Source organism: Ascidia mentula, chromosome 9, assembly GCF_947561715.1.
Source record: "Ascidia mentula chromosome 9, kaAscMent1.1, whole genome shotgun sequence".
In the NCBI taxonomy this organism is placed as follows: Eukaryota; Metazoa; Chordata; class Ascidiacea; order Phlebobranchia; family Ascidiidae; genus Ascidia; species Ascidia mentula.
In genome coordinates, this window is record NC_138574.1 from 6,147,846 (window position 1) to 6,171,872 (window position 24,027).

Sequence of the window (24,027 nt, forward strand, 5' to 3'; positions counted from 1 at the left end):
TAAAAATTACATGCTTTGCAATTCTGTACAATAAGTGTGATTTTTATTGGAAATAAGGAATCAGTTACAGCAAATCTAGTAAGCAAATGCATCACCCCAATTCAACAAAAACTACTCAAGTATTTCTATTCACAATATAATACAATCATTGTCCTCCAGAAAAGTGGTTGCATTTTTCCAGGTGTACAATAATTTTGTTTGTATGGGTTTGAAATCAACACAGAAAAAGATTCGCTTCTACTAAAAATCAAAGTTTAGCACTTGTAAAGTAGGTATACATGTTTAAGTGCACTATAAAGTAGGTATCAAAATGAAGAACAAACAGTGGAAGGCTTTAGGTTTAAAAAGCAAATAGAAAAACAGTATGACACAAGGAACACTCTTTCAACATGATTTTTCTCTTGCTTTTCATGATTCACTAGCTCTTGTCTCAATTTTTTTTTTTAAATATAACCGGGGTAAAGTGGTTGGTTCAGGCGTAATTGTATCAGATTTAAGCCCAATTTTTATTGATTGGTTTTCACTTTTCAAAAATGCCTAAAACAATTAAATAAAAGTAATTAGATACGTAGGATACACACTTGAATCCTTGTACACAACAAAAATCTCAGGACTATCAGCATTATTAACTGTACTATCAAACTTTCTTTGACTGTTTTTTTGAGGAGGAGTTTTCATGGTTTTGTCTCCCTTGCAGTATTCACCAGTTACTACTTTAGCCAGAAAGATTGATTTTTGCCCTTTGGAATCTGGTGTGCAGTAACGTACAGAGTATGAAGAATTCACAGCAAAATAAACACCACGACCAAAAGCTGTAGCTGTAAATTAACAATTTAATTGAAATACAAGAAGGCCTTCAACTTATTACAACAATCTAAAGCGAAATGTATGTCCAATATCGTCAACCAATCAATCTCAGTGATTTTATTTGACTGATTATCTCACAAAGATTTTGAATATTATGTTACATATGTGTAGTATATGAATATTATACCATTTTTTCCAGCAAAACTTCGATCAAAGCCTTCATCAATAATTTTTTCTGCATCTGCACATGAGGTTCCATGAAATAGTTCACGTACTACAGAGCAGCTTAAATTTGACATGTTGGTTCGGACCTCTTCCTCTTTTATTTTAAATTGACGATACAAGCCAATGTTCTGTATTCTTTCAATCTAAAAATAATATAAGTCAGAATGTCAAATATTTAGGAATTAAACAATTTAGTATCTTATGTTGAGGGTGACTCTTCTGGCAAAACTTGCCACAATACAAAAAAATATAAATTTAACCACAAAAGTTCACCTAAAGTTTACTTGTTTTTTAAACCAACAGTCTGAAAATGCAATGCTTCACAAAAAAAAGGCCCAAAGATAATGGCCTTGAATATAAACACATCTTCTATTAGTTTATAAAAAGCAATAAATTGCATCAAAATTTAAATAATTACTTAACCTTCAAAACAGATTTGTGCGAAGGGTTGCTTTTTTTGAACATGTTTAATACATGTTGGTATTCCTTGTCATCTGATCCAGACAAATTAACTTTAGGTTTACCAGAACTTTTCTCCCAGTTTTCTGGAAGTTCTGCGAGAAACAGCCAGTTACTTGACAATATGTTGCAATACAATAAATATAAACATGTGCACGAAGTAAAATGTAAACTACATGTTATTTGGGGGGACACTGCAGTGCATTAGCCAAAATTAGTTTAATTTAAAAAAATTACAACTAACCTCCTTGAAAAGGCAAGCGGACCAACTCATAATATGTTTTACCAATTAATATTTGCCTTGTTTGAAAGTTCACATGAGTTTTCATGCCATAAAGTTGTATGTTACAACTTGAGCTTGAATTTTTCTGCACAGGGCATGACACTATAATAAAGGCATTCAAATTAAACAAACTTTTAGTACCTTGTACTCATTTTCGAGCACTAGATTTTTGGACATTGGTAAATCCATGGTGGTATCATTTATTTTATATTGCCATACACAACTTTTTGCCAGCAGGTTTCCAGCTTTGAGATCAGAAAATGCATTAGAAAGATACTCCTTCAACGTGGTGGAGTGCATGGGATCATGTAAAGTTATTTTTCTAAAATACAGATAATATTACCAAAATTGAGTACTTTTTCAGTGATAACACGGACAAAATAATTTCAAGTTGATTTTACCATCTAGAACTCAGGCAAAATTAGGAAACTAAAAAAGTTGGTTAGTTAGTTTTCCTTTTATTAATGGATGAATCAGAATAGGCTAATTACCTTTTCTCAATTTTAAGGTAAGACTTGGTTTTCAGTGCCTCATCTACTATATCAATTAGACCATCATCACTCATTATCAAATTGTCAGGAATTATACATTGTTGACTCTTCATGCTATATTGAACATGTTCTACAGCCTAAATAAAATTTACACAAACAATTGATTTGCATTTAAACCTAAATAAATAAAACTAATTAAGGGTAAGAATTGTGTGCAGACAATTATTTGGTTAAACTTTAAAAGGATGACCAGACCCAAACACAGGATACCTTAAACCCTAAATTTGCAAGTTTATTTTTAGCAGCCTCACAATGAATGTTACATAAACAAAAACAAGCTAAGTTAACTCTCACTGCAAAGTGATATATATAAAATACAAATAGTACATAAACTCATAAACAACTGTGCCAGTTAACAAGTTAGAAAGGACAAAATAGTCAATTAAAGTTGCAACCTATAATATTTTTTGCTTGTTTCTGACATGAAATTATACGAACACATAAAACTAAGTGCTCTATGTACAAGAAAAAGGACTCATGATACTAACTTTATTGAGGTTGTCCCTTCTGTCAGTAGTTAAAAACACATCAACAGTTTGCAAATTAGACTCCATGCAACTTAGTCTTTTTGAAAGAATCTTAGCTACATTTGGGTGTTGTTGCATTTTTTTGTTTCCAGTTACTTAATTGAAAGAAAAAGTTATGGCATATAAAATAATTCTTTTACCACAACAGCCTAAACAGAACAAAATACCCTGTTTCTCAATTGCTTGTGCAAATGTTTGCAAAATTGACTTTTCAAAAACAACAAGTTTGATCAATTTGACATATTTCGGGTCACATGCAGCAAATTCTTCAAATGCTTTGGCAAATGATTTTGAAACTTTCTCAATTGACAGACCAATTCCACCTAAAAACACTTAATATGAAATCAAATTCAACTATTACAGTGAAAACTTGATCCTACCCGATCCTAAGGTTGGTAGGGCAATAGATTTATATTGAAGCTTTTCTGCTATATCAAGAACTTTCTTTATTCGTTTCACCAATTGAACTTCCGTATTTGGAGTGACAACATGTATGACATAGTTGCATGATAGATTGTAACTTTTAGTTACTTTGCATGAAAGGGAATCAAAAACTGGCTTTGTAATGATGTCAATTTGCATTTGTGGTCCAGCACAATTCAAAATATAAGGTGATAAATGACCTGCAGGTTACAGAAAAAGTTGTCATATCAGAAATAGTCAATATACCAGCAACGCAACTATAAAGTCAGTCAATGTGCTTTTGTTTCCATATTTACCTTGACTCAGGTCAAAGCTGGCAACACAACCATTAACAATGGCATCGGTTTTTTGTTGTGTTATGTCACCATGTATCACTTGAACATTTATAGTGCCATAACAGGTCTCTGAATCGCCAATATCATTTATGTCAGTTGTGGTCGCAAATCGATTGAACAATGCAGTAAATCGACTGAAAGTTGATTGTTGCAAAGATCTAAAATTTAAATTTTTGCTTAGCCGTGTGTTTGTGTGGCAAGTAAATTAAGCAATTTTTTTCTGCATTGACATAAATATTTATTTTATAAATGCTGAAATTCATCATTTTCAATAATAAACTATTTCAATATAATATCTATCAATGCAAAGTATAGTAAATAATGTATAAATGCAAAATACTACATGGTTTACTTACCCAGGTTTATCAGGACTCAGTGAAGACTCTGCCAGTGGCATTGAAGACAGAGTGGTCTATAAATTAAGTGCAAAATGTCATCAAGGAAATATTATACTGCATATTAATAGTTTATTATTCAAATAGTTGACAAAGACATACTAACAAGAATACAAAGCATAAAAACCTGAACAATAGTGCTGTATTCTTTGTAAAGATGGTTAACAGCACTTTTCCACTCCTTTGTTTCAAGGTAATCTGATAAGTTTGATGCCTTAAATGTTAACTGCTTTTCTTGCCATGATATTTCGTCAAGTTTTGACATTGCTAAAAAAATTAAACCAATGGTAAAGGAAACACACATTTTATGTACATACAGTTATTAGTGCGATGAATTTCATCTTACTGTTTTGCAAGACAAAAGTGTCACCATTTTAATCTAACACTTTCAAAAAACTACATTATTCAGAGCAATATTTAATAAATAACTATAGAAACCTGTATTGTTCACCAAACAAACGTTAAGTTTGCTTTCAAAAATTACCTGACTTAACATCTGAAGTTGGTCCCATTATTTCAATCCCATTTGAAACAATTTTCATGGTAATTGTTACTGGATATTTGTGATCACTAGTTATGCGATCAAAAATCATTTTAGCTTGGGCAGAATTGCATCCAAACACTGCTGATTTTTTAAGCACTTTCTCAATAACTTTGTTGAGATCACCAACAGCTAACTCCACATAATCAGCATTAAATCCTAGTGTGTAGATTTTGTGATTCTGAAATTGCAATTATATAACATCCTATTAAGTCAATGATTTTTTTGCAAAATTGTACCTCAACAATCACATGAAGATGCCGCAATGAAAGTTTTTCAGTAAAACGTTTCCAGTCACCACCTTGCAGTGCAGAATGTGGCAGTGTTACAGGTATATTTGTTTCCAAACATTGGATCATTTCTTCCAATGCTTTACAGCCAGTTTTAAAGTGGGAGTCACTCAAAGTAACTAATTTTAACCCATTTGCAAAGATCACAACCCCTATGAAAAGTAAGTAATTTTTAAACATTTACCACAGTCAATACAAAAATTAATCTAAAATCCACATATTTCTGCAATTAGTGAAAAAAAAAAATAATCAAAACACACCTTTCTCAAAAACCAACTTCTGTACATAATCGTTTGTTTAACATATTTAGGATTATTTACAGAAGTTGTTAAAAATATATGTTACTAAGTCTTTGTTAACCATAAAGACAACAGAAGATTCCAAGAAAAAAAACTTTTGTTTTTATGAAAAACCAAGGGTGGTAAAAAAAAGTTTTAGATAAATGCAAAAAAATAAACAAAGTATTAACGCTAACACTACCTTTAACATGGTGGTGTTCAAAAGTTTTTTTAATCAATTCCTCTGAAGATAGCACATGGTTTGTCAACATTTCCTCCAGGAAAGTTATTTTCTGTTTAACTATGTTTGGAATTGCTGATAACAGGTCTTTCTGAAAGGATGTGGACTGCTGTAATTTATTTTCTCGACACTTTTTTATGATGGTTAACTAACTTTAAGGTTATCCATGTAATCTTTAGCTTCTTGGATGTCTTCTGCTGATCCATTGAAAAGAAGCCTTTCATCATCTTCAAAGCAGCTAATTTTCACTTTTCCAGAAAATTTTTTGTTGGTTCGCTTTAGGATTTCACATTTCACAAGCAACCTTAACAAGTGTATGATAACAAACTGACATGCACTATTTCAAGTAATACCCCAATTACTAGGGATGCACAGAAAGTTCAATTTGCTGAATTTATCTGCGGGAAAACAAATAATTGTGAAAACCTTAGTTTGGGCCGAATAAATTCCACAAACCAAAACTTTTTTCACTGCATGTATCGCTGATATGCATACACACATAGTTTAACATGTGTTAGTATTGTTTAAACAGTTCGAAAGCTATATATATGTTTGCTTTATTTTTTATGGTCATAGCAGTGATGAAAAATACTTTACACAGTTGGTACAACATTCAAGGAATTTTTTTTAAGTGCCGAAAAAAGTTTGCATGTTAGTAGTACATCCCATTCAGTACATGCTTTATTTAAATTTAATGCATTTAATGAGATGAATACTAAAATTAGTTTCAGTTTTTTCTGCAACTTTTGCAGAATATATAGTTTCAGCAAAATAAAAAAAATACTGTTTTGGTGCATCACTACTAACTACATCAAGCACATTAATCCATTAACTAGTGAAGTCCCATCTTCCCTCATATTAAATAAGTTTCCAACTAAGAGTTTGTTTGTTTGAGAAAAGATTTCAAGAATTAGAAAATTACTTGGTTACCAAAGACATTTTCACAGAAATAATAATTGCATGTTATTGTGTTTGATGAACAACATGAGAAGGTTACAGGACAAAAAAGGAAAAATCTCATGGTAATGTGTGTACACAGTAAAACAACAAAGTGGTGCAGTGACAGTAAAAAAGTTAAGAACCCCTTTTTGTATAATAAGTGAAAATACATACTTGCACTCATCCTTCTTACAGTGTTCATTTGTACCTTCGTTTGCATCCATGTTGCTGTTGTGGGAAAGAAAAGGAATTTTAACTGTTTGTTAATAAAAATGTAAAAGTTTGTTGAATATGGTTTAATCCATTTTTAACCTAACGAAGAAACCAATTGAATGCAATACTTAACTAAAGGGAATTGCTCTTCTGTATGAAGACCAATTCCCATTAACTACTATTCCTGGCAGCAGCAAAAAAAAATAGCAGCAATACTTAACATTTTATATTGTGACACAGTGCTTTCAATTTCTCCTTTTTTTGATTCAACATCATGTTTCAACCCAATAAGTACCACATGAGGTGACTTCACATTTCGATACCAATGAACATAAAGCGAATTTTTGTCCTTTGAATGTTGAAAAAACTCAGAATGAGTGTTGTATAACTTTTCCAGGATTTCAGAATCATAAAACAGTTTTGCACTGGTGTAATTTTCCAAATGCCTTGCAAGAAGTGTTTTGAAATGATCCTCAAATGTTGGCATAACCTTTAAATATACATTTCCCAATAAAACTTTACATTTATTCACCCAAAATATTAAAATCAAACCAGGTCTGTGGAGCAAGTATAAACAAATTCATCATCTTTCTGTTTTATGTTGATAGTAGCATTTGGTCCCAAAATTTCCTGGAGCTCTTGCATGTGCTCATCAGATTTTTTTATAAAAATTGCTATATTTTTCTCATCGGCAGCAACTTCATACATTATTGTTTCATCTGACCTAAGAAGAAATATCTCCACTTTTGTAACCACATATTGCTTACTTCCAGACCAAACTTGGCATGCACAAAAGTCAAGTTTGTGTTCAGTTAACATTATGTTGCATCAACATTTTTAAAACTGTTTAAAATGCTTTTAAATTTTTAGCATGTTTTCAAAATTGCTTGTAAAAAAAACAGGAAAATGTGTGGCATATGACCAAATAGTAATTATTCATCAGTTTTACAATGACGACATACCTTGTTATGGGTTGACCCAATGTTCTTTTTATTTCTTGTAACCGCCCCTGCACCTTCTCAGTAGGTCCGCTGAGAATAACATGGTCATTTTCCTTATACCACCGTTCAAATATTTCTCGATCTTTGTTGGAATAAAACTCTAGCCCAACCTTTGATTTAGCAATAGTACCAGAAGCAAATGTAATTTTTTCAGTTTTGAAATTATCTTCAAACTTTGAAATAATGGTCTCACACAAAGTTTCAAACATTGACTGTTCCATTCCACTCTGGATGTATTTGAAGAAGTAGAAATGTATATTTGTTTTTGCCAACTTTTACTCACATTTGGGTGGCAATGGAATTCCATTTGTCGATCAGTGTTTTCCTGGAGTGTAAATGTGGCAAAGCTTTTGAGCAAAGTTTGTAACTCGGATTTTGCTTTTGTATTTCGTTTTATAAACATCCCAACATGTTTGTCATTCGCAATTTTCACATATTCTGCAGAATGACTTGAAAGTGAACTGAACACATCAAACAAATAAGCACAGTTGTTTAGTCTCCATACAAGATTAAGTAATCTTTGTTTGAGGAACTTACTTTCCTGTGAGACAATTTACAATCTCAGTTATTTCTTTGAGTTTGTTTTCAACCGCAGCAGTTTCACCACAAATGACCACCTGAGTTGGAAACCATTTAATATATATTTTCTTGCTTTGCTCTGTCGTTTGATCATCAAAAAATGAAGCAAAGTTGGATTTAGCTTTAGCCAAAGATGTTTCATCAAAGCTTTGTTTTTTGGTACAATATCCTTCCAAAAATTTGCTTAGAATTGCTTGGCATTTATGTTGAAATACATTTTCTTTGAAGAATTTGTTCTGAAACTTAAATATACATATGACAGAATCAAAAGTGGAAGTGATTCTAAATTAATCAAAATATTTACTGAGATCATAAAATGCCAATTACACTTGCAATTTACATACATGTGTTAAAAACATTGCACATTTTACCAAACTGCAGTAAATCAATCAACCAACCAATTTAAATTTATTAGTTTGCAAATAAACAATTTACTCTTCAGTTTGTAAAATCTGATATGGATAAACATGAATGTAAAATTTACTTTTGCGCAGAAAATTATTTGAAGAGTGTTGTTTACATACCAACATAAATTTTAGTTTGGTTTGGATAAATACTTACTTTTGCCTCTGATGAGATCTGATACTCAATATCATGTTTGTCCTTGATTTTAATGCAAATGGTACCTAAATGTTTCATGCATTCTTTTAATTTGCTAATATGTTGATCAGAATTTTTAACAAACATGGCCACATGTATGTCTTTGGCAGGAACTTTAACAGTAGCCAATCTTCCAGAAGATGAACTAGAGATAATTAAAAAAATATTTAATGTTGGCAAAATATATTAATTGCTTTCTGAAGCATACCCAACACTATCCAAACAGTTTTTTATGTATTCCAGTTTTTGTGAAACAATGTTTTTTTCTCCACATACAATCACATGATTGGCATTTTGGTACCAACGAATAAACAATCTTGAATCAGCATCGTCAAAAAATGAAGGATTCATTTTCTCAATAGATTCTCGAGGAAAAGTTTTTTTCTCTGTTGTGTATGAATCCAAAAAGTGTACAAGACTTTGTTTGCATCGCTGATAAAAATAGTTTGGTGCTATCTTGGTTTTTCCCTGCAAAAATGTTTCTTGGAATTAATAAGCATGGTAAAGATGTAAGTAATTATGAATCAAGATGCAGTGGAAAGATCCTATCTTGTCATACAAAAGCATGAAACATTTCTGTGTTGAATTAAGAAATATATTTGCTATATAAATTACACCAACGTGCTATATAAATTACAGTGGAATGTCATGTAAAGTAATGATACTCAAAACAAAAGCAATAAACATACAAAACATAACAAATTTGGCACCTTTAGTTGAGAAAAGCAATATTGCATTTCTTGTTCTTCATTACTGTTTATTGTAACAAATGCAAAGTCGTTGAAAGCACCAATTAACTTGAACCGAGCTGGTTTGTTTTTGAGAAGAAAACGAGCAACATGTTGGTCATCAGCAGGAATGACAACATCTCTGCATTACACATAATAAATAATAACAACTAGAGGTTATTAAGCATTTGTTTTAGTTACATGCACCAATAATTAATTGATCAACATTTAAATAATCAGTAAAGAAAAAGTTTCGCACTTTTTTGGGAAAAATTCTACAATTTGGAAACCCGGCTACGGTTCCTCTAAATATACTGGGTTGACAGGGTAATAAGGTATGCAGGATATGCTTTTAGGAGTTGACAGGATTATAGGTAGTGTTAGTGGTGTTTGCAGTTTACATAATGTTAGTGGTGTTTGCAGTTTACATAAGTAAATAATTTTGCAGCTTGATTCGTTTGTCAACTGAATACCTATGAACTATTCTATGCATTTATATATGCCATGCTTTATATGTTTTACTAACATTAATCCACAAAAATTTGATAATTTTACTATCTTTTTTCTGTTGAATCAAACCGAACTGATTTCGAATTTTCCTTTCGTATGCAATTGAGTGAAATGTTAAGACCAGATTTACTTTTATTTATTTTATTATTTTTATTGTTGTCCACTATTTCTTCTGTTTGTTTTGTATCAGATTCTGAATTTTCTCTTTTGTTTGCAGTTGATGATGTATGCGAAATGTTAAGACCAGATTTATTTTCATTTGTTGACTCCAAGGGATCTGGAATATCTGTAGAAGAATCGAATCAAACAGAAGAAGATGGTTGTGGTATGATTTTTTTGAGTGAATTTTTAAAAAGAGATATTAAGTTCGTTTTTTGTTGCAGCGCCTTCATGGATTGGTGTTGAGCAAAATGTTGAGTCACATTTTTGTTTGTTGACTAGCGTACAGAAATGGTTTGGTATCCAAACTTTTGTTTTGCTTGCTGGTGGCACCACTCTTGTGAGAAACTTGTGTTTAACATTGTAACTTGGTCCATTGCAGTTGGGATATACAGAACATATAACCCTTGAGTTGAACAAACAATTCCCATCTGGGGTTGTTGCTATTGCAACTTTAGATTTAAAAGTATTTAAATTCTGTAAAAGCTGGTTGGAATACTGGTCCATATTTGCAGTGCCTAATGCTAACTTGCTTTCATTAAAGGTGCAAACAAACTTTCCCACAAGCAAACTCTCCCTTTGTGCCATTTTCAAAAGTGTCTTCTTGTTCTTGAAATCAGACTGAAAAACAAAAATTGCTAATCTTGATCATATTTTTAATCTGCTTTTACTATCCAATTGGAAATGTACGTGAGTCTGTTATAACTTTTATATATGTCCTACATTAATATCCATTTCTGCACCTATCTATGAACTGTTTAAACTATTTTTTGCTGTGTAATATTTGAGAATTAAACTTTCTTGTAAAATCTGACATAATTACTACGGAAAAACTTTAACTTTCTTTAAACAGTTACAACAAACTGTATGTCTACAGTGTCAAGTCTTTCAAGTGACTGTTGGAAATTGAAACCCCACTTGAACAACAAGTTTGTGTTGAACAACAAAGTTTGCAGTAGAAAGCCAGATTTTCAAGACACCCCCATTTTTCCAAGTCCACATCCCCATACAATGAAACCATTTGTGGCACATTTTGCAGCAAATACAATTGGTATTGCAATTTTTGTTGCATGTTCCACATGGCCAGTAGTTTTTTTTTATACATCTTGGTGAAGATTCAGTGAAACTGGGATTTAGATAGAGCTAAAATAAACAAACTAATTAGAAAAACCTTCATCTTAAGAGCTGTCAGTCAGATTGATTTTTTCAGTTTATACTCAGCTTCGTTAACAAAGACCTAATATCAAATATGTAGATAGACAGTATATCACAATATTTTTGACTGAATGCACAAGAACTGCGTTTTTTTATAAGAACTGTGTTTTTTATCTTCTTGTGTTGTGGATCCAAGTCTCTGATGATATGGCACATCCGAACCCAACCTGCAGACAAGACTTGATGGGTAAAACTGCCATCAACACACGTCCAATCTATTTACTACCAGGGAAAACTTAGTTGGTTGCGAGCAGCCAAAATCACACAATATGACAATATTCACTGTGCCCAAAATATTAACAGTATGTTACATATTCCTATTTTGGGGTCTCAGTGGCCTTTAACTTAAGCAATTGTTGGGAGGTTTAGTTATCCATCCTCTCACCTGTTTGGATTGATTCACGCCTAATTTATGGACAAAACACCCATCCTGTGTATGGTGTTGACATAGGTGTAGGAATTTGGGCCATGTCTGAACCTGAAGATGGTGCAATACCACGACAATCAGTGGGCAGGTCAAAGCAAGCTCTCAGCTTTCTTCTTTAGTGTTTTATTATCCCAGTCTTGCTGAGTTTATGTATGCAAAATATAATATAATCTTAAAACTGAAATGCACTACCATGATCACTTTGCCGACTATGCTCACTATGCCCACTATGTTGCTCACAATGGCATTTTAGAGGGACTCGTCACAAGCAATAGGAAAACATTCTTATCTTGGAAATTATGTCTGGCCTTCCCTTGTTTTCCTACAGTTAAGTCTTTCTAGCCTAAATTTAAGTTTCCAGGAAAAAAAAACTTTTTCTGTTGCATAACGTGCCGAGCCTGCCAACCCTACCGACCTAGCCAACATTTTTCGTACACCACACACATATGTAATGTAAACTCTTAAAAGCATTCCTTTGCACTTAGCAGGAAATCCTGCATTCCCCTGTCATTTCTGCTGACCCGGACAACCCTGCTGACCTGGACTACCCCGCCAACCCGGTATATTTAGAGGAACCCACCCAGCTATGCCAGATTAGAAAGTCTATGATTTGCTCAAAGGATTTTTATTCATGACTGTTGATTGCACAGACAGTGCATGGATCAGCAAACATTTTTTTGTTTTAATGTATATTGGTTAATTTTTTTTACCAATAAAACTTTGCAAAAGTGCAACACGACATTTTTCTCAAATCTTACAGATATGTATGATTTTCATTTTCAAAAGAGCAGAAAGTTTCAACTGTAGCAAACCTTATATTTGCAACAAGCTGCATTAAAAAGTAAAACACTTCTTGAAGAAACTTATACAATTCACGGTTCCAACTCGCGTCAACAATGGGTCTGTGAAGATTGACTGAAAATGCATTAGTTTAGATAGAAGTTATTTACTAAAACGCGTGTAGCGCAACCCTAAATCCTTTTGTGGGAAAAATTTTAGGTGTAGGCAAAGCAGAAATTTTCAAAGAATGTAAGTACCAAGCACCAAAAAAGAAAAACATCATGAATTAATGGCAGCTAGCGCGACTGGCAGCAACTTTGGGTGTTGTGTGCGTTTTTACTGCGGCGAATAAGTCTTGATCATATGAAAACTAACAGCAGACGGACACAAAAGCTTATCTATTATGTTTTTTGTTAGTGAATACAACTAAGTTTCGTAAATTTTAATATATTTTGCAGAACTTGACTTTTAGGAGAACATGTTTATAATTTGATTTTGCGACTTTTGTTTCATATGCTGCAATTTTACCCACTAATGAGACAAAAAACACACAAACCAAAGCTTTTTTCTTTGCTTAAACATAAATTTTTGTTTTTGGTGCTTGGTACTTATATTCTTCGACAATTTCTGCTTTGACTAAACAAAAAAAATTCCCACAAAATAATTTGCTGCAGCGTTACACACGTTTTATTGAAAAACACCTATCTAAACTAATGTATTTTCCGCCAATCTTTACCTGCAGCATTGTGACGTCTGACACATTGTTGACGCGAAGTCGGAACCATGAATTAACCTACTTTTCGGCATCATGGTGATGTCTTGCCATATTACTCCATCAAACAGTTTTTTCCAAACTTGCAAATTGTTGTTCTCTGTCCATGCAAAAAAGATCACCTAGAGCTATGTGAATCTACATAAAAATCGATTTATATTCCAATGGTTCCAAATTGTATTTTTTGCAGGTATGCCAAAGAGGAACCAACAAACAAATGACGTAACAAAGCAAAGTTCAGTTCCACTTGGAGGGAATACCCTGTTTCGCATCTCAACTCTCCAGTCAAAGGTCACACTTTTGATCTTTGTTGATTTTCTAGAATTTATATTTGCTAAAATGTTAACTTGCCAAATTATATTTCAGTAATAAAAGAATTTCGGTGGTGGAAATATTAGGAACATTTTTGGAACATTTTTTTATTGCATTATTTAATTTTGATTAAGATTGCATGGTGAAACCATAGTATACTGTTTTAGTATTCTATGGTGAAACAGGCCAGCAGCTTTTGTTCCATCATTCTAATTTTTCAGTTAAAAAAAAAGAAAACAAATGAACGGTACTAGTTATAAAAAAATAATTAATGTTTATAATTTTTGCAACAAAAATCTGCGAAAAGTAGAAAATGCATTTGAATATTATTTTGCATAAATTTGGATCAGTGCAGTGCACTTTATCTGAAATATTTAATACAGCATTCTGTCGACTTGGACATGCATTGAAAGCGTGATTACAATGACTTTGGTTTTAAATCCCGACTATAACATAGTTAAAGGTCTTGGGCCATTTTTATGTATACATGTGTTGTGCGACGATAATTCAACAGTTATTGGACTCGAAGTAGGCCCTTTAAAAAATCCTAAATTTAAACAACAATTTGTTGCTCAATACGCAAAGTAATGAAGCTACAATAGAATAACTACTTAAAGGAATAAACATATCAGCTTTGCATTAAAGTTTCGATGTTACTTTAACGGGGCAAGTGTATGTGGAAAGTTATTGGGACAATATTTCGTCCGCTTCCATGTCAGCACTCATGCAAGAGTAGAAGTTGATGTTTCCTTGAAGTAATTTTTTTCTAAAGTGATTTGCATGTAGGCTGTTCTCTGATGTGCGGTTGCGTCATCTGAGGGGTGGAGGGGGGAGATGACAACACTACACGTTTTACACGAACCGAGATTCGCAGTAATTTAAGATCAGAAACAGCCCACACAAAAATTTGGCGTTTACAAACATAGCACTTTTTGAATGGAGAGTTGGTATTTTTTACGTTTATACGAAAACATTTTTGTCAAGATTGGTTTATTGCAAGTTGTTCATAAGTGTTAGTGGTAAAAGAATAACATCAAGGACAAATTTTTAGGTTTTGTAAATTTAACACAAAATATGAAGTTTTTTAGGTTGGCTCTGTATGCACTGTTTACTCTACGCAACGATGTAATGGGAATGGCAGGTTTGTTGCTTGAAGTGATTTTTGCGTGACGCCTTTTATAGTTATGACATTAATCGTCACCGCAATTTTTAGGTGGAACGCAAAATGGATCAACGGTCGAGGTGAAAAACAATTTTTTAAAAAGTTTACTAAGAATTCAAAATTCCCTTTTTTATATTTTATGTTTTAGAGTGCAAACAATCCGTCTGCCCCAATTGTAAGGTTGGTTTGGTCAATTAAAATTAGCGCAACCTCAGCAACGTCCTCGAAGGTAAATAGAAAAAACTGATGTGTGTACATTTATTTATATAATCAATTTAGGCTTGCGACATCTGCCTCGTCTTTTATAAAATCAACGGCGAACTTGAAAATAATACTCATAACACCGGTAATTGCTACAAGTTCGCGAAATATTTTAACGAAAACTCATTTGTTTCGAAGTTGTAAAAATTAACACATGGTGTTTACCCCTTTGTGTGCATAAAAGCCTAAGAGCGTATTCTATGCATGAATATTGCATTACTTTGACTTTCCCCAGAGCGTTTTGCTTGGTAAAAGGCTTGGTACGTCTCTTGAGACAACACAACAAAACACGGTTTACACTTTGGTGTCCGGTGAAGCTCTTTCCGAATATTGGTCTCTGGCGACAGATTACCCACGAGGTCGAATTTACTACAGCGACTTCGTGAAAAACCACATCGGGGTTTTCTTCTTCCAGGTTCGTGTGAATTTTGCCACGTGTCATGCACAACTATACGCACGCCCCGATTCTTTAAAACCAAGAACGCAGTTTTATTTTAACATTGTAAGGTTTATTAGTAAACATTAGTGGGCGTGAGGGTGGGTGTGGCTGGGACAACACCCACAACACGTGGTATGACGTGGTAACTTTGTTATGAATGAATTGCGGAAGAACAGCTGTAACGATTTTACGATCGTGGCCTAAACTATTCTTATTACGTACGTACGCCTCGTAAAATTAATCGTGCTGGGAAGTCGAATGTCGTGCAAAGTCATTTCGTGCATAATTGGTACTGCGACTATTGAGTTAAAATGTCATGGTGAATTAACAGTAAAAACTTTTAAACGTTTATCTAGAAACACAAACTTTAACCGACACTGAGTACATGTTTTGGTACATTTTAGTTATATAGCACAAATACCAAACCAGTTAAATTATACTACTTTGAAAAAAAGTGTTGCTAAAAACAGTTTGCTCCATGGGAAATTTCAATTAGATTTAAATTGTTATGAAGTAATTTTCGTTATTCATTGACAACAGACAGGCCACCATCAAAAGCTTTACCATGGGAAAAGTTTTGGCATCGATGGCATTGCTGTTGATTGGATGACAGGAAATGTTTACTGGACTGATACATCCTCCAATGAAATAGTTGTTGTTGATTACAACTTCCGTTTTCATAAGTCAATCACCTCAATTATGAGCTCTACTCCAGCAAAAATTGCCATAGACGCAATTACAGGGTGAGCGTAAATTAACCTTGGTCAAAGTATTAGTAATGGATGTATTCGAACCCATTGAGTTTAATACAGCTGTAATTTAAAACCGATTTCAAGAAATAGCCATCTGTATTTGTTTTCAATGGTCATTTAATCGACACGAACCGCCTATATATATACAATGAATATATTTATAGGTCCATTTTCTGGTCAGAGAGAAGTAGACTCGAATGCCGTCTGTTAAGAAGCGATCTTGCTGGTAAGAACAGGGTTGTCTTGCATCATTTCCGGGATGTCATATCCATTGATGAGTTATCTGTCGATGTTAAGGAACGAAGGTAATCGTCATGTCATCCACGAGATATATTTAAATTTTCTCTCAGGTCAGATGGAATCAGATTGATCAGATTGTTTCATGCTAAAAGAATGAAACTATAAAAAACGCACACATAGGTTCAAACACTTTGTAGTAGTAAACCAGTGCGTCAGGAATAGCTTGCAAATTTTAAAAATTGAAAACAATAAATAAATTTATGACGTAAACCAGAAAAAAATGCTGTGAAATATTCATTCGGGGTTTAATTATAGACTGTACTGGACCGAAAGGGTAAGAGGTTCACCAAGAAGAAGTCGCATCCGTTACTTAGAAACTGGCAAACCATCCATTACTTACACACTTTACGAAGCACAAAACACCCAACTGACCGGGATAGCTTCACACCAGGTGATTGGATTAAATAAACAAGATGTAAATATTTACAAACAATGTGAACGGTTGGTATTTAAAGGATTCGTTGTACATCTGCGACCAAATAAAAAACAGTTTTTTGCTGTTTAACAAAACAACAAACGAAACATCGCCAGTATTCCAACACAAGAATAACGTGAGACCGAAGTCCGTGGTGATCTATGCGAACGAAGTCCAACCATATTCACACGTACATCACTTTTCACGTGAGTTAGTTCGTGATGGTGCGTTATGAGTATGGGGACAACGCGGCACGCGATTAATTTACGTGGAACACTTAAAATATTTCGAGATAGGTCAACGGGCATGATACGTTAGCAACCAAATAAAAGCTTATGTCATGCATTAACCAAATATTTAGTTGATTAATTGTTAAAGGATTTTTTTCCCTACACATATTTCATGAAAAACTTTTCACAACATGTTTTAGATCCCTGCACATTTGCTCTTTGCAATCAGCTTTGTTTGGTGACGGGAACAAGTTTCGAATGTGCATGTGACGTCGGGTACACACTTTCAGAAAATGGAATCACTTGCACGCTTGAGCTTAAGGAAGAAGATTTTATGCTTTTAATTGATTCGGTATTTAGAAAGTTTTATCAGGTACGTAAAAACAAATTAGAAACAATAATTTTGGAGAATTTACAAAAGTTTAATTTTCCAGATATCGATGAACGACCCAAGTAAATTTAACGCAATCCCTATGAAGGGTGGTGGGTCAGCCTACGCCGTGGCGTACGATCCTGTTGATGATAAATTGTATTGGACAGACGCAGGGCGCATGTTGATATGGCGAGCTTTTCTTAACGGGTCAAATGAGGAAGTATTTCTCAACGGAACTAGAGGTAAAGGCAGGCGTACAATTTTTGATAAATATTGATCAGTGATGTATATTGAACCACCAAAAGTTATCGAAAACCTTTTTATATTCTGTGGAGTAAGAAGTGTGATTTTTTACATATACCATGTCCTCGACAAACATCAGCAATAGTCTTTCTTCAGCCTTTGCTGAGATAAAAACAAACAAATTAATATTCATAAAAAAACTGTTTTGCAAAATAAAATAAAACAAAATGGGAAAGAAAACGAAAGATGTGTATGTGGTTGTTGGTAAATAATGTGAAAATGTTTTTTCAGTTTATTCATTATCTCTTGATCCGATATCGCGCAATCTTTATATTGCTGATGAAAACATTGATGCAATTGTTGTGGTTTCGTTGGAACTTCCACAAATACGTTATACAATGCATGTACACAATATTCATGCCGTGTTCGAACTATTTGTCAGCCCGCAGCTTGGGTAAGAGATATCAGTTTCATCGTTTTCTCCAAATTGTGTGACTTGTGTGTTCAATGCAATTGATACATTTTATTGACTCTCATGAATAGAAAGGTTTTTTGGACTGACTGGGGAAAAATAACTGAAGGTAAACAAAGAGGTTTAGTGGAAATGGTAAATTCTGATGGAACGGATCGGAAAGTTATCGTCAACAGCACAAGTTCACCTCATGGAATCACCGCTGATCATGAAAGTATAAGAACGACATTAATTGAGTAAATTGTCACAGTAAGATGATTCTATGCTTTAGATGGTATCGTTTACTGGACTGAGTCATTTAGTGAAGCGATAGGTTGGTACAACTTGTTCACTGAAAAAAGTGGAAGATACAAACTGCAAACAAACGGGGTAAAAAAAATTTACTTTTATTGTTGCCGGATTTTCATATTTTACAATTTACACTAGACGTATGACAACCTGGCGGGCCTAAGCTATCATTCAAACTATCTCTATTTTACTGATTACGAACACAACAATGTACAAAGAATAGCAGCAAGAGATGTGTTGTTAAATCAAACTCGAGACTCCAGTATTGAAACGTTTGGTCCCACAATATTTCAAGGCGTTTCAAGTTTAGCCATAATATCAACAAACATTTCAGGTAATCCAAACTACTTTATCGTTATTATACTGCAATAACACATACAGAATAAGCGTGAAAGGGTATAAATTTTAAAGGTTTCGCTTGCATTGATGGTTGTTATTCACAGTTTTTTCTGTTTCACCAGGAAGTACTTCATGTTCCACCAACAGAGGAAACTGTCCACAAATTTGTCTTCCAAGTAAACACAATGCAGCGACTTGCAAATGCAAAGATTACTCCAACTATCTTGCGGACCAACACGCTTGTTCTCAAGTTTCTTTGAGTGGTGAGATTGCGCATTAAAGCAAAGATTCCCAACCTATTTGCACTTGCGGACCGGTGAAATTTAAAACAATTTTCATGACCCGGTAAATTTACAAAAAACAATTAGTAAATCAAAAGTATTCAATTCTCGTCGGAAGAAAAATAAAGTGTTTGTTCGCAACTTGATTTGATAATTTAAATTCCAATATATAATCAACATCAATGACAAACAGGTGACATAACAAAGCCTTCTTTTGGAAATAATTGCCCTGGAAATATCGTTATTCCGACCGACAGATGTTCCGAGTATGGAACATTCTATTTTGACATGCCGAATGCAACTGACGATTCTGGACGAGTCTTTGTCAAAAGCCAAGTATATTTCTCGAAAAACCTATGCACATGTGCATATCCGAAAATACCGTAACACTATTGTTGTATTTTAACTTTCACAGCGACTTGACGAATCTCCGTACAATTTGTCTGCTGGATATAATTACATGCGCTTTACGGCGAGCGACCTTAGTGGAAACGAAGCTTTATGTTCATTCCTCGTCTTTGTCAGAGGTAGTTTTAGAAATGTGTGTTACTTACATGTTTACCAATCTGTTTTTCTTGCAGAGATTAGTTGCAACTCTTCACCGAAAGTATCGCTGTACGAAGCTTTTGTTGAGCCCTCATGCGGAAGACGGTTTGGTTCCGTTCTGAATGCCACGTGTCACAACAACGGAATGTTGTCGGGACAGGTGCGTTTATACGTAAAATAATATGTTTTTGTCAAAAGAAGGAAAATAATGCAATAGAAAACATATTTGGTAAAATTACCCAAAATTATATTTGGTAGTTTGAATGTGGTTTGGACAATAAATGGTCTGCAACGTTTTCGGATTCTAGTATTTGCTTTCCAGTGACGTCTGAACCAAACTCGGCTCCTGTTATAAAAACCACAGGTAAATATTTGTATTGCTCACATAACCGAATTGTAGAGAAGCGGCGTTTATCTTTTTGCTTGTTTTGCTTGATTCGAGTTGTCAGTCCATGCTTGAAATGCAATAAACCAGAACAACGCTTTATTATAAAATTTTATCAAAATCAATTTCGATTTTGTGACAAAAAGCATGCAGCTTAATTTAGGCCATTTTGCAATTAAATCATATGTAAGTATTTTTTTGACTAAGGTGGAGCAAGCACAACAAACTCAATATCTGTAACTACAAATTTCAAGAAAGAAAGTGAGTTTTGTTTTTTCTCATAAAAGCCTGTTGGCGTTACTGGCCTGACTCCTTTGGTAACCCTAGTCTGCATAAATACAGATTTTTCACTACGGGATAAAACGTAACTCAAACAAATTGCCACATATCATCCAATTTTAGAAGATGCCCAGAAACACATACATTACGGTTTATGACAATACGAAACACTCATTATCATCTACGGAGTGAGATAAAAAAAAATAAATCAAAAAATGTATACGGTACTAAAACTTCAGCAGCCCATCGCAATTCTTTTGGGGGTAAATTCGGTCGCATCGCAATTGTGGGTTTTGTTGCCGCAAAAATACTGTATTTAGTATGTTATTTTAACAGATGTAACAAGCGCCACTTTGACTCCAACCAGCTCTAACAAAATCAATAACAAGACTACATCTTCAAACATAGGTAACTTATTTACAGTTTTGATCCTGATTCCATTCATTGCTTGACGTTGTAAAACATATCATGTAACAATATAATTCTGACTTATACAGTGCTCGGTGTAACGAAGGAACAACTTTCTTCAAAGCAAAATAAAACTCTTCATGGGGGCCTCATAGCCTTCATAGTTTTACTAATTATTGTTGTGATCGTCATTGCATCAGTGTTCATATACAAGAAGTAAGTGAAGTCGCTTTATTTCTAATTTTATTCAGTTAAGTTAAATTTGTTTTCTCTTAGATTTGGTAACAAAAATTTGAGTGGAAAACTAGTAATTTGGAAGCAAAGAGAGGACCAAGTTCAATTGACTGCTGAACCAGAAGGTCATATTTACCACTTTAATGACGAATCTCATGACAATCTTGCACAACCGATATTGTAATATAATGCTTCATTGGCTGTAACGACCCAGTTTCAAAATTTATTTATTTATTTCTTGGTCTGTCACTAAAAATTCAGATAACGTGATTTATATGTCGTCGTTTAATACTAAAGAAATAAACTCAAATGAAATTAAAACAGAAACTGACTTTGTAGCAGTCGCAGCATTTATTTTTTTAAACAAATAATGTTACACCGATAGTCAGAAAAAGTGTAGTGTAACATCGAAAATCACTCATGCACAACCCCTGCGTCACACAGTAAACATATAATTCAATTTCCACACAATATCAATTTTGCCTTGTATGTGACATCATAATGCAAGAGAACTTTTTTCCTTCTGCCATGCTTCGTAAAACTGAGTTGTTAGGTACCACGTGTAGCGTGCTGAATTTAATGTCAAGTTTATTTTACTAAAGCTAGAGTTGCCTTGATTCTATTTGAATAAGTTGCTGTAAGATATATTAATCGGATTGGTGTGTTGATGTTTCGTGTGATCTGGCTCAAAACTCCGGTAAGGGTATTTTTATTAACATTGCTTAGAAAACCGTGTTCGTGTTCTTGCTCGTGTCCGTGTACGTGCTCGTGTTCCTATTCTTGTACGTGTTGTCAAGTGCCTGTGCCCGTGTGGCAAATACACGCGTTTTTGGAAATTGACATTCCTTCTTGGTGTGACGACGGCGCGGTGCCAGACGCGCAAATTCTGCCGTTACATGTAGGCAAATTACTTTGGATTACTGCATTAAATACGGATGAAATTTTGTATGCTTTTGATGAACATGTTGCTATTTCACTTATCGCAATTGATGAATATAGTACCAAGTATGTTGCAAATTTTATTTTTCACATTTATCCACAAAACGAAGGCCTGTTCCAGCTAGCTTTTCACTGAAAATTTCATCAATAATCTTGGATTGTTTTTTTGTGAAGTAATCTTTCCATCCTCCAACTTGGCCTGTCCAAATCACCACACGATTTCCAATAAAGACACAAATCATATACAAACAAACAAACCTCTTCTTAAAATAACTTTGTGAGCCTGAGCAAGCTGGCTGCTTTGTTTGCATTTTGTTTCATTCTTCATGAAATCCAATGTACAACTGTCAGCGATTTTTTTGACATCACCTGTTTGCAACGATACGCCAAGAAAATCTGATAGTTTTTCAATTTCTTTCTCCAAGTTCTTCGACAAAAGAAACAAATGCTTGAAGTTAACCATCATTTAATAATAAGCTTGCTTGTCAACTTACTTGACAAAGATCTTCAAAAAACAAAAAATAAATCACTTGATCGTTCCTGTAACGTAGCCAAGATATTATGTGTTCTGGATACCATTCACCTTGTTTGTTGTTCAAATAAAACTTTCCTGTGACAAAAAAGCTGATTATATAGGGTTTTGAATTATATTTACAAAGAGTTCCCACCGTTTACGTAGTTATCAAAAAAATGATCCCAGCCGTTGAACAACATTGACCTCGTTGGTTCGCTTTGAGCTTTTGGTAGATTGTGGTAGAAGTGATACCACGAAACCATCTAATCCTTGGGGTTTCGAAGCACGTATACAATCTGTAGAATACCACAAGAAAACAATTACTATTTGTTTTCATTTACTATTTGAATAAATATTTGTTAAACTATAGGCAATTGCTATTGCTAAAAATCATACGGATTCAAAGTGTAAGAAAACAGTAATTGTGATCGAAAAAGCGATCAAATGTTTCACTTAAACGAGATTTATTTTACTGGTCTTAAACAACTCGTACTTTTGCACCAGATTGTTTTGCGGCCTTTACGTTGAAAAGGTCGCTTGGAAGATGAGTAAAAATTAGTCTTCTGTGTTCTATGGAAAACATGTCCAGAAGCGCAAACTTTTCACCTAAATATATTTTAATATGATAATATCCGCATTAAAAACAAATTTAGTTTGTGTGACGTCATGTTTCAAGTAAGGCTTTCATCTGTGTATTCAGACACAAAGAGCCAAATATTAAATAAAGAATTCACATTCGGCTTTAGCATTTAATTATTATTCTTTCTCTGTTTTCGTTTCGGCATTATTACAAACGGTGGACAAAAGCGTTGCATACTGTTTCCGGCTTCCAAAAACTGCAAAGCCAGTGGAAGTTCTTTGGTCGTTTGAAACAAAGCTTTGTTTGGATACAACAAATGTCTTAATATTTCCACTGTCCAATTTGTACCTGTAAAAACGTACTTTTAATTTATTTTTTGTTTTGAAAAAATCAACATTGTTAAAAAACTCAAATGACATATAAGACCACAATAAAATAATGTATGCTTTCAAACTGTGCTGACCTGTTTTGGGAAACGATACGACGAAAACATCACCTTTTCGAGGTAACCACTCCGTTAGTGCATGGTGTATTGAAGATATGGAAAAGTTGGGCACAATTTTAAATCCCTTGTACGTTTTATATTCAACTACGCGCTCAAAAGCATCAAACGACTTCTCAGCTTTATCCAAGAGCTCCAAAATACTTTCTTTCTTGAACTCATGCTTGTCGCAATAAAATAAACTTGTTACGTCCATTACAGCAGGTGCTGACCATTAAAGTTGTTTTGTGACGTGTCACTAACACGGGTACAATCGTTTGCATTGCGTGTTGTCATTGTTTGCAGAGCAAATGCCAATTCAGCTTACCCTAAAGCAGGTGGATTATTAACCGGTAAATTTGTCTGTGTGTTATAAAAATGGAGTTACTTACAAGTTTTTAATACGTTTTAGTTGGCTGACTTTACCTTTTCCAAGGTTTGTACAACGCAAAATTATGATTATTGGAGATTGTAGAAACAGTTTGCCATATAATCTTGCGACACTTGCATTTATTG

At 33.8% G+C, this 24,027-nt stretch overlaps 3 protein-coding genes across 4 annotated transcripts; 1 reads left to right on the top strand and 2 right to left on the bottom strand.

Moving 5' to 3' along the window:
- Positions 1 to 32: 32 nt before the first annotated feature.
- Positions 33 to 13,466, bottom strand: LOC145913029 (uncharacterized). Of its 2 annotated transcripts, none has more exons than XM_083000539.1 (26): positions 13,304 to 13,466; positions 9,398 to 9,557; positions 8,896 to 9,155; positions 8,649 to 8,832; positions 8,046 to 8,329; positions 7,792 to 7,969; positions 7,470 to 7,735; positions 7,060 to 7,231; positions 6,729 to 6,997; positions 6,469 to 6,522; positions 5,509 to 5,659; positions 5,317 to 5,446; positions 4,786 to 4,988; positions 4,490 to 4,727; positions 4,133 to 4,272; positions 3,967 to 4,022; positions 3,572 to 3,744; positions 3,233 to 3,475; positions 3,020 to 3,175; positions 2,814 to 2,947; positions 2,266 to 2,402; positions 1,916 to 2,096; positions 1,736 to 1,859; positions 1,456 to 1,586; positions 995 to 1,175; positions 33 to 818 (listed from the first exon to the last, which is right to left on the bottom strand). In XM_083000539.1, the coding sequence occupies exons 1-26, from the start codon at positions 13,330 to 13,332 to the stop codon at positions 547 to 549; spliced, it is 4,506 nt and encodes a 1,501-aa protein (XP_082856665.1). In that variant the 5' UTR covers positions 13,333 to 13,466; the 3' UTR covers positions 33 to 546. The 2 variants fall into 2 exon arrangements, with proteins under 2 accessions (XP_082856665.1, XP_082856664.1); XM_083000538.1 differs by having other exon boundaries at positions 3,572 to 3,768.
- Positions 13,467 to 14,664: 1,198 nt separating this feature from the next.
- On the top strand, positions 14,665 to 21,181 carry LOC145914451 (uncharacterized). Its single transcript, XM_083002282.1, has 22 exons — positions 14,665 to 14,731; positions 14,804 to 14,832; positions 14,901 to 14,981; positions 15,249 to 15,432; positions 15,997 to 16,195; positions 16,369 to 16,509; positions 16,760 to 16,938; positions 17,350 to 17,522; positions 17,584 to 17,764; positions 18,057 to 18,219; positions 18,309 to 18,451; positions 18,509 to 18,606; positions 18,664 to 18,859; positions 18,969 to 19,127; positions 19,339 to 19,481; positions 19,561 to 19,672; positions 19,727 to 19,851; positions 19,950 to 20,055; positions 20,284 to 20,337; positions 20,692 to 20,763; positions 20,853 to 20,979; positions 21,040 to 21,181. Exons 1-22 carry the CDS (start codon positions 14,665 to 14,667, stop codon positions 21,179 to 21,181), a joined length of 2,874 nt encoding a protein of 957 aa, XP_082858408.1.
- An 835-nt stretch (positions 21,182 to 22,016) lies between these two features.
- On the bottom strand, positions 22,017 to 23,728 carry LOC145914452 (sulfotransferase 6B1-like). Its single transcript, XM_083002283.1, has 6 exons — positions 23,494 to 23,728; positions 23,268 to 23,378; positions 22,952 to 23,056; positions 22,431 to 22,546; positions 22,195 to 22,363; positions 22,017 to 22,135 (listed from the first exon to the last, which is right to left on the bottom strand). The coding sequence occupies exons 1-6, from the start codon at positions 23,726 to 23,728 to the stop codon at positions 22,017 to 22,019; spliced, it is 855 nt and encodes a 284-aa protein (XP_082858409.1).
- Positions 23,729 to 24,027: the final 299 nt, after the last annotated feature.